The sequence below is a fragment of the Lactuca sativa genome, chromosome 1, assembly GCF_002870075.4.
Source record: "Lactuca sativa cultivar Salinas chromosome 1, Lsat_Salinas_v11, whole genome shotgun sequence".
Lineage (NCBI taxonomy): Eukaryota > Viridiplantae > Streptophyta > Magnoliopsida > Asterales > Asteraceae > Lactuca > Lactuca sativa.
The window spans coordinates 17588804-17598701 of NC_056623.2; the positions used below are offsets into that span (position 1 = coordinate 17588804).

The following is a 9898-nucleotide window of genomic DNA, read 5'->3' on the forward strand; positions in this document are numbered from 1 at the left end:
TGAAATCTTTCACCACTTTTTCCTAATTGTGCAACACATAACAATCTAATGTCGGATCAAGTAGGGGAGAACGTCTAACAACGGATACAATGCTACCACGTCAAAATAATATGAACCAAACATGAAAATTTAGTGACAAAAAAACTTTGTAGTAAATGTCAATTGGTCCACTAAATTTCCCTTGTCGGCATAATTTTTTGTTTCAAGCTTAAGGCATGGATCAAATAAACTGTATCTACTAGATTCTTTTGTTCATCACTCTAGATTGAAACAAGTCAATAATACACTCCATCATGACCATGGCTTTTATTTGGTTTTAATCACAAGAAGAAGTTCTCTTTCCAAAAAGAAAAAAGAGAGACAAATCCCTTTGTCTACTTACACATGTATACATGCATCCATTTGCACATACGTATAACCCATATAGCCATTCAGTTAAGGACATGATGAGGATACACTAATAAGGAACAGATGATTAAACAATTTCATTGAGTTTTATATAAAATCAAGCATCACAAAATTTGGTGTTACAGACAGCCTAAGAAACACTATAAATATGAGATCACTGCAGTGCAGTTGGTCAGTCCACCTACAAAATCAAAAACCATGAAACCACTGTATCCCCCACCACCACCAGCAGCGGCACCACCAACAGCTGTCATCTTCGTGTCATATGTAGTACCAGCTCACAAAATCCGGTAGAAATATAACATAACAGGAACAGGAACAGGATGCAAAAACCAACAATCAAAGAATGCATATGTGATATGTGCTAGGTTCAAAGTTCAAACTATCTAGGCCTAGATCATCTAATTATAAATATGAACACAGAGTACAACATGTATCAAAATGGCCTCACTTCATTTTAGGTTCTGTTATTCTCAGGTTTAATGTTAGTGTGAGTGTGACAAACCTTTTAGGGTTTCAGCAGCTGAATCAGGATTAGTTTCGGTTTCTGGCTCCTTTATATTTTCAGCAAGGGAAGCAGGACTGGTGTTAGATTCCCGTTCTGATTTTGTGGGAAGAGCGGAATCAGTAATACCGCCGGCTTCTGGTTTCAATTTGGTTGAAAGAGCGGAACCAGTAACAGTGTTGGCCTCCTGTTCCAACTTGATTGGAAGAATGGAATCAGTAATAGCGCCGGATTCTTGCTCCAATTTGTTTGGAAGGGCGGAATCAGTAATAGTGTTGGCCTCCTTTTCCAACTTGATTGGAAGAATGGAATCAGTAATAGCACCGGCTTTTGGTTCCAATTTGGTTGGAAGAGCGGAATCAGTAATGGTCTCGGTTTCTGGTTCCAATTTGGTTGGAAGAACAGTATCAGTAATAGTGTCGGCTTGTGGTGGAAGAGCGGAATCAGTAACAGTGTTGGCTTCCTGTTCCAACTTGATTGGAAGAATGGAATCAGTCATAGTGTCAGCTTCTGGTTCCAATTTAATTGGAAGAGCAGAAACCATAACAGTGTCGGCTTCTTGTTCTGATTTGGTTGGAAGAGCGGAATCAGTAACAGTGTTGACTTCTGATTCCGATTTGATTGGAAGAGTGGAAGAAGTAATGTTGTCGGTTTCTGATTTTGACGTAAAGACACGAATAACTTTTTGGTAAAATCCCCATGAAAGATTTTTGCTTGTAATGGGACGATGGCCAAATGGATTTTGCTCCACAAATTTTTGAACATTCTCAGATGCTGCTAACTTTTCCAGATATATTCGCAGGTCCCCATCAGACCCTGTCATGGGACAAAAAATAATTTATAAAAAAAAAAAGAAAGCAATACTATAAAAAAAAGTGAATAGGATGATTTATTTACCTAAGGAAGTATCTTCTGTCTTCCAGTAGCAGTAAGCATAAGGAAAGATTGCTGTGTATGGCTGAAATGGAAAGAAGAAACTGAAATATAAATAAAAAAATTCAAGTAAGTAGAAATATATGAAAATGGTAGAGACTACTAACGGGATTTAGCAGAGCCTTGGATGGATAAGTATCCAAAAGAAGTGTATTTGATTCATCATAGTCTCCAATATCCCATGGAAGATTTGGATCTTTCTTTTCCCATAATTTTCTAAGTTGCTTTAAAACTAAGGGTCTGTTCATGTTCTCAACAGTACGAAAACCTGTGTCTGTACAATCAGATAGATCCTGCAAAAAAAAAAAAAAAAAAAAAGAAATTAGTGCATAATAATAATGGAATAAACAACATAATACAGGTGAAGAATAAATGGGGCTTACCCAAGAGAAAAGCAATTTGTGTTGAGTGTCTCTCATAAGAAAGTCAAGAACCCGTTCTGTATGAAATCTGTATCAAATTTGTAAACATGTATCAGCATAAAAAATCATATGAAAAAAATACAGTAATAAAGAACAGAAGAATAGGGTATGTTTGGTTCCATGGAATCGAATGATAAAGGAATGGAATGGGTCATTACATTCCATTGGACAAAACCAACATATATATATATATATATATATATATATATATATATATATATATATATATATATATATATATATATATATATTTTCATTCCAAAGGAATGAAGTAATGAACTATTCCATTCCTTCACTGATTCCCTCCTACCTATCGCTACATTACAGTACCTTGATGTTGATGCCCACATACCTACTTTGAATCTATCAAAGCAAAATTGCAAAAACTCATCACAATAAGGTCTTTTAAACACTGCAAAACCAAACACCAATCAGATCCAACAATTTCTTGAAGAAGTATCAACCCCCAATTATCACGCATATATATTTTTTTTCTTTCCATACCTGCCCTTGACCCTGGTAGTATCGTGTCTGCTTTATATTGCAGTATTGTGTCTGCTTTATATCTTTCACGTGGGAGTGACACAACATCAGCAAGCAACCCACTCACATCAATAACTAAAAGTTTCTTTCTAAAACAAGATTTAGAAGCATCAGCTTCTTGTTGTGGACAGGTGGCACTGTCACCAATAACCTTAAGGTAAAATTTCCATGATTCATTGTTGTAAGAAATAGGTTGTTGGCCAAATGGGTTTTGCTGTATAAACTTTTGGACATTATCAGATGCTGCCAACTTTTCAAGATAATTTCGAAGGTCGCCTTTAGGTCCTGTAATGGAAAATCAAGAATATGACAGCTGGCACATTCAAATTATTTATGGCTCAATCTTAATGAATATAAACAGAAATAAATGAGACACAAACACAATGACTCACCTAAGCCATTATCTTGGGTATTTCGATAACTGTAAGTATAGGGAAAGATTGCAGTATTCGGCTGAAAATAAGAATTGTGAATTGTGAAGCCAATTAGTACCTTTAATTGGTGATAAAAAGAAAAGAAATTGAAAGAAAAAGAAGAGCTTACAGGGTTGCGAAGTGCTTTATATGGAGAATCATCCAAAAGAAAAGTGTTTGATTCATCATAGACTCCTTTTTCCCAGGGAAGATTAGGATCTTGTTTTTCCCATAACTTTTTAAGTTCTTTTAAAACTAATGGTTTATCACTGTTCTCAATAGTATTGAAACCGGTCTCAGTACAGTGAGATTGATCCTGTGTCAAAAACCAATCTTTATCATATTAATACTGATATGGGGCTAAATGCAAGAAATAGCAATGTACTTTCATTAATTTGCACATTTTAGATGGCATAGCTTCAAGTTTTCAAAGTACAATGCTGTAATAAGAAATGAAAGTAGGATGCTATCATAAACAAATCAACAGATGTTTGTAGCTATTTCTTGCATATAACCCTATAAAATATAACTTGGTGCTTAGAGATGAATCACATGATACATCTACAATGCCAAAGAAGTACAGAAGATATGACTTACCCAACAGAAAAGCAATTGATGCTGAGTGTCTTTGATGAGAAAGTCAAGGACCCGTTCTATGTTTCTTCTGGAGGAGGTTCATAAACATTGATAAGAAAAAAAAAAACAGAGTAAGAAATAAATTTGATGAAATACATTCCATACAAGTGACAAAAATGTTCAACTTGATGGAATGAGGGAACCAATGGAAGACAGAATTAAGTAGTTATAAGCTGAAAAATTAGAGTACCTTGTTCTTGATGTCCAGACACCTACATTGAATCTCTCAAAGCAAAAATTTAAAAATTCGTCACAATATGGTCTCTTATAAACTACAACAGCAAAGAAAAATTAAGTTAGAAATTAGTTGAGTAGCATAGACATAGAGGAATAAATTTTAAATCTTTACTCTTAAAACCAAATCCCTACCTGATTTTGACCCTATTATAGTGTCGGCTCTATAGGCTTCATCTGGATCTGCTACAATATCAACAATCAACCCATTCACATCAAGGACAAGAAGCTTTTTTCTAGGATGTGAATGACAATTATCTTCATTCCTAGCTTCACTAGAATTTTCTTTAACTGCATCCATTTTAGTTATTGAATTAACCACATCCATCTTCAGTTCTGTGTTTTTATCACTGGGATGACTCCTATCTTCAGTGGTAGATGATTCTGATCCTTCCATCACAATCTTATCCTTGTTCTTTTCGCTTTCTTGCTCAAGGGCAAAACAGTCAATCTGGGAGCCCTCGGTTAAACTTTCTTTCCCATTATTGAATGTGTCATCCTGTTTGACTACCATTTCTATATTTGGCATGTCTGCTGGAGAAACAGTTGCAGTTGCTTCATCTATGCAAGCCATACTAATATCTGTGCTCCCATTTGGGGGGAGCAGATTAGGCTCTTTGTTAGATTCAGAATGGTTCACTCGGTGTGGATGTGATACCCTCCTCCTTTTAACAGGTGGGCCATAAACCTCCATGCTTCTTTCCATCTGCAAATGCATTAGGAGCATCAAAATGTTCAAAACGACACTGAAAATTGAAAGAAGTTGTATATCATAGGTGCACATTGTCTACCAAATTAGTGTTAACATCTATCTAAGAGAACTCCTATTCATGATATTAAACTAAAATCAACTCTAAGCTTTTATGGTTCACATTTGTTTTCTGCATCTTACCCTAAATGTCCTTCTAATTCATGGATGCCACTCTTCCAACTACACAATTAAAGTGCCTTCGGATGAGTTTAAAAAAAAGCAGAAGAAAAGCGATGAAAGCAGGAATTCTATCCAACTACATTACGTAATTACTAATCACCAAACTAAACTTCATGAGTTCAACAACAGGTATCAATTTCCAAATTACCACATCACCAAATACCAATTCGGAAAAGTCGCATAACAGGAATTCAAAAGTACCATTTCTCAAATTACTCTGTAATTGTGTATAAGAGAGGGAGAGAGAATGAATTATCTGGTGAAATTCAAGTAGGCTTTGATTTAAAGCTATAAGTTAGAGATTTACGCACTTACGATAACTATTACGGAAATAAAGACGTCTCAGAAGGAGAAAATGGTGGAGAAAAGAGAATAGCCGCCGCCGTTGACCTCCGTGGGGATTAGAAAATCTACGGCAGAGAGAGGTTGAGAAGATTTTGAAGCGATGCCCAAGTATCGAGGGATTCAAACTGTCACACACAGACAACACACACAAACGCATCAGAGATTCAGAGTCGTTCTTGCTCAGATTCCATCACAGCGTTGCTTCCCCTAAAACACAACTGATATCTCTTTTAGTTCAGTTGTTTCAATTATAAACCGTAGATATTACTCGCCCAAACAATTTTCTTGCCACCATACTTTATTTATCAATTAAAAATAACATTTTTAAGTATTTTGCAAGATTCTCATAAATTTGTGTATAATTTGATTCATTTCAAATGTTAATAGATAAGTTGACACAGTTAATTTAAAAAGAAAAAGTTAAATATAAAAATCAAAATATTTGATAACTTTGAATTTATAAGAAAATAAGAAAAATAATAAATTATTATAATAAAAATATTTTTTATTTTTTAAGATTTAAATAAATAAACAAAAGAAATTAATGAACTTTAATTTTGAGAATTTTTAAATTAAAAAGTAAGTTGACAAATGAAATTGATATCAATTTATTACTATATTTATTGCAATTATTATATTAAAATATTATGTGAAATTTAATAAAATAGAAAAACTCATAAAATGAAATGTGAAAAAAAAATTAATTTGAAATAACCATTAAATGACATTTGACAAATTAAATGAGAGTGTGACAAGTGTCAAAAAAATATTTATTTATTAAAGTACTAGTTTATAACCCGTAGGAACCACGGTTATAAAATTAATTAAACTTTAATAGTTAAAATTTAAAATTATTAATAACTTATTTTAAATAAATTATTAATTAAGATGTTTTTTAGTTATATAAAATTATAATCATTGATTTAAATAAATATATAAAATTATATCACTTTATAATTTGTATTAATTTTATTTTAATTTTTATTCTAATGTTGTTAATTTAATGTAATTAGAATGAGAAATTTAAAATTTGAAATGGAGAATCAATATGTTGACAATTAGTATGTATTAATTATAAGACATAATAAGGTGAAACATGGCAAAAGAAAAATAAAATTTGCATTAATTATGAGGCTTAATATGGTGACACTTGTCAAAAGGAGATTAAAAACTACTCTTTTATTAGAATAGGAATATATTTATATTTATTCTTATTTTGTCATGTGTTATTTTATTAGACATTCTAGTTAATGTCTTGTCATTTGTTAACCTATTGATTCTTCATTTTAAATTGTAAAAATTCAAAATTTCCATTCTAATTATATTAAATTAATAACATTTGAATAAAAGTTAAAATAAAATTAATATAGATTATAAGGTAAGATAATTTCACATATTTATTTAAATCAACGATTATAATTTTATATAACTAAAAATATATTTTATTAATAACTTATTTAAAATAATTGATTAATAGTTTTGAATTTTTACTATAAAATTTTAATTAATTTTGTAACCATGGTTCCACGGGTTATAAACTAGTGTTACATTAAAGGTCATCGTCATCTATAAATGTCTTATTAATTATTAGTCTACATATATTAAAAGTAATGATGATGCTAAACAGATCAATGATGAAAAATATGCATGACACACGGATACATTCTAACACATGTTTGCTAAACAAACCAATGATGAAAAATATGTGTAGGCCCACACATACATTCACACATATACATATGTTTGCTAAACAAAACTATGGTTAAAGAAATATATAAGTCGACATATATATTAAACACATGCTTGCTAAACAAACCAATGGTTAAAGAAATATATAAGCCCACATCTCCCTATCTAATAAACAAAACTACTCTTCCACGTGTCCCTTCAAAACCACCCAATTCTACCAAAGTTAAATACCAATTTTTCCCTTCTTTTGTTTCACCTTCTATTCAATAATCACGCCCTGTTTTGTTTCACCTTCTATTCAAGAAATCAATTCATTATATTCAAAGAATACAATTATACATGTTTAAGTTACATACCCGATTAATAGCAGTTTATTATGGTATCCGATTTCTTATACATGGTATGATATCAATTGTAATTAATTTGATTTTATTACTCATTTAAATCATATTTTGTTCTATATAAACTTCATACGTATTGAATAATCGTTCCTTTACGAAATACGACCCTCCGCAGGAAAGAAGAGCAACCACTTGTACGCCTGAAGATACTCCGACTTTTACATAATCTGTTTGGTACACTCATCGTTGTTAAATGTTTTTGTTTTTAATCCTGGCTTAGTATAAAGATTGGTAATACAATATAATAGTTGTATGTAACTGTAAGAATTAGCTTTGTAATTTGCAAATTGCAGAGCATATTTATACATCAGTCTCTTAGGGCTACAGGTCGTTGGCTATCCTTTTGGTTCCTTCCGAAAAGCATTGAATAAATCAGTTAAACGGGTAACTACTAACTATGTTGTCGTTTTCAATAGTACAGAAGGGTCTTACTTGCCAAGTGTAATTATACAGTGGTTTCTTTTGAAATATAATTCATATATTTCAGTTTTTTATTTTCTGTACAGGGACATAATCTTAATTTTCGTTCCCATTAAGTGTTGAATGAACTATCTGAAGTGTGTGTGTGTGTGTGTGTGTATATATATATATATATATATATATATATATATATATATATATATATGACTATTGTACCCTTATTCCAGAATTAATTTTGAATAACAAATGATGGTTGAATAACTGATTCTGTTTCTTTTTTTTTTTTCATTCCTAATGTGAAACATTTCTCCCCAATACCCTTTTTCACAAGCTCCTTCATAAGTCACTTGAGTATAAACAAACTGCTTCATGAACATGAGGGATTCTTAATTTTATATGTTAGCTTAAACATTTCTGACTAATTTCAGATTCCAACAAAGACAATAAATAATTAATGAGAAATACCCAATTCATTTACTTATCAAGATCTTCGATATTTTATATTGTTTTCCTTGGAATATTTTGATTCATACATTTTTTTTAGATGAATAAAATCGAGATATGTCCTTACTAACATCTTATTTGAAACCTAAATTTCATTAATTTTATTTGTTTGAATATGCTTTATTTTAATAGTCTAGGGAAACAATGGTAATTTTCTGTACAGGGATATAGAGTTTGTGTTTGTATGTGTGTTTGTGTTTTATTTTATTTGTTTGAATATACTTTATTGCATTAATTCAATTTGTGATTGTTCTTATTATTACTAATCCAGGGACATAATGGTAATTTTTTTTTATCAATAAGAATGACCATTAATCCCTTTTCTCTTATTTTACCCATTCATCATTCCAACGAGATAACTTTATATTTCAGTTTGTGGTTGTTGTTGTTATATTATTAGTACTCCAGAGACATAATGGTAGTTTTATGTGTCTTTATATTTTCTATGTGTGATTTTCTTCCATTATTCTTCTTATTATTGTATGTGTCTTTCTGTTATAGTTACAATGGTAGATAGAAACATCACTTTGATTAAAGACTTGGAAAATATGAAGGATGATTACACACTGAAAATGTCTATCATCTGGCTATGGAGATCAATTTCAGATGTTAACCCTACTATAGTGAAATAAATTGAGATGATATTGATGGATGAGATGGTAAAATCTACTATTCCAATAACATTATTCAAAATCATTGTTAACCAATTTCTATTTATTAAAATACAACTGTTTAACATTATATAATATTCTTAACCTATGTCAATAGTGTGCTAAAATCCGAGCAAGTGTCTATCCAAGAGATTTTCAAAGGTTTGAATCGAAACTGAAAGAAGATCAAGTTGTTTACATCCGATCCCCCACTATCACTCCTAATAGATACAATTTTAAAATAAGCGATGTAAAGGACAAGTTAAATTTGCATGGAAGAACAACTGTGAATAAGTGTTAACACTTTCAATCTAAAATAACATACAATTTTTCTTATGTTTCGTTTGAAACAATTATCTATGCAACAACTACATCTAATGACTCAATTGGTAATTTTCCCCCTTCTTGATTGTATATTATATTTAATTCTTTAAGTTTACATCATTTTGATATATTGTATTATCTTCTTCTAGATGTTATTGGTGAAGTTTTTTTCATTAGGAAAGCTTCATTCCCGTGATGTCAACAAATACAGACATAGACTACCTTTACAGATCCGAAACTTAGAGTAACCATAACTTTTCTTATATTATATTCATTACTTTACACTTTGCATGTGTTATTTTTGTATTATATTTTCATTCAACCATTATTATTTTTGCAGAGGTTTGCAGGTTAACGTGACATTGTTTGGAGATATTGCATACCAATTGATTTCTTATATTGAAGCTCATAAACAAGTTGGTCGTGTGATTGTTCTATTGCAGTTTGCAAAAATTAATGTTTATAATGGTACATTTTTTTATACAAACCAACCTTATTTTTATGCTTTTATATTAATCATTCTTTTGAGTCTTTTATTTT

General features: G+C 31.0%; 1 protein-coding gene across 2 annotated transcripts; it reads right to left on the reverse strand.

The window, feature by feature from the left end:
- Positions 1-475: 475 nt before the first annotated feature.
- Positions 476-5631, reverse strand: LOC111910503 (uncharacterized). 2 transcript variants are annotated; one of them, XM_023906343.2, is made up of 12 exons: positions 5337-5631; positions 4230-4800; positions 4051-4132; positions 3822-3888; positions 3355-3540; positions 3204-3264; positions 2773-3096; positions 2599-2680; positions 2230-2296; positions 1954-2139; positions 1811-1871; positions 476-1729 (listed from the first exon to the last, which is right to left on the reverse strand). In XM_023906343.2, the coding sequence occupies exons 2-12, from the start codon at positions 4798-4800 to the stop codon at positions 894-896; spliced, it is 2523 nt and encodes an 840-aa protein (XP_023762111.1). In that variant the 5' UTR covers positions 5337-5631; the 3' UTR covers positions 476-893. The 2 variants fall into 2 exon arrangements, with proteins under 2 accessions (XP_023762111.1, XP_023762110.1); XM_023906342.3 differs by having other exon boundaries at positions 5341-5630.
- Positions 5632-9898: the final 4267 nt, after the last annotated feature.

Excerpts from the sequence above, each read along its gene's own strand:
- LOC111910503 (XM_023906343.2), bottom strand. The coding sequence starts at position 4,800 with ATGGAAAGAAGCATGGAGGTTTATGGCCCACCTGTTAAAAGGAGGAGG. Across the intron at positions 4,133-4,229 it reads TATAATAGGGTCAAAATCAG|TTTATAAGAGACCATATTGT; the intron begins GTAGGGATTTGG and ends TTGCTGTTGTAG. Across the intron at positions 1,872-1,953 it reads CCAAGGCTCTGCTAAATCCC|CCATACACAGCAATCTTTCC; the intron begins GTTAGTAGTCTC and ends TTTCCATTTCAG.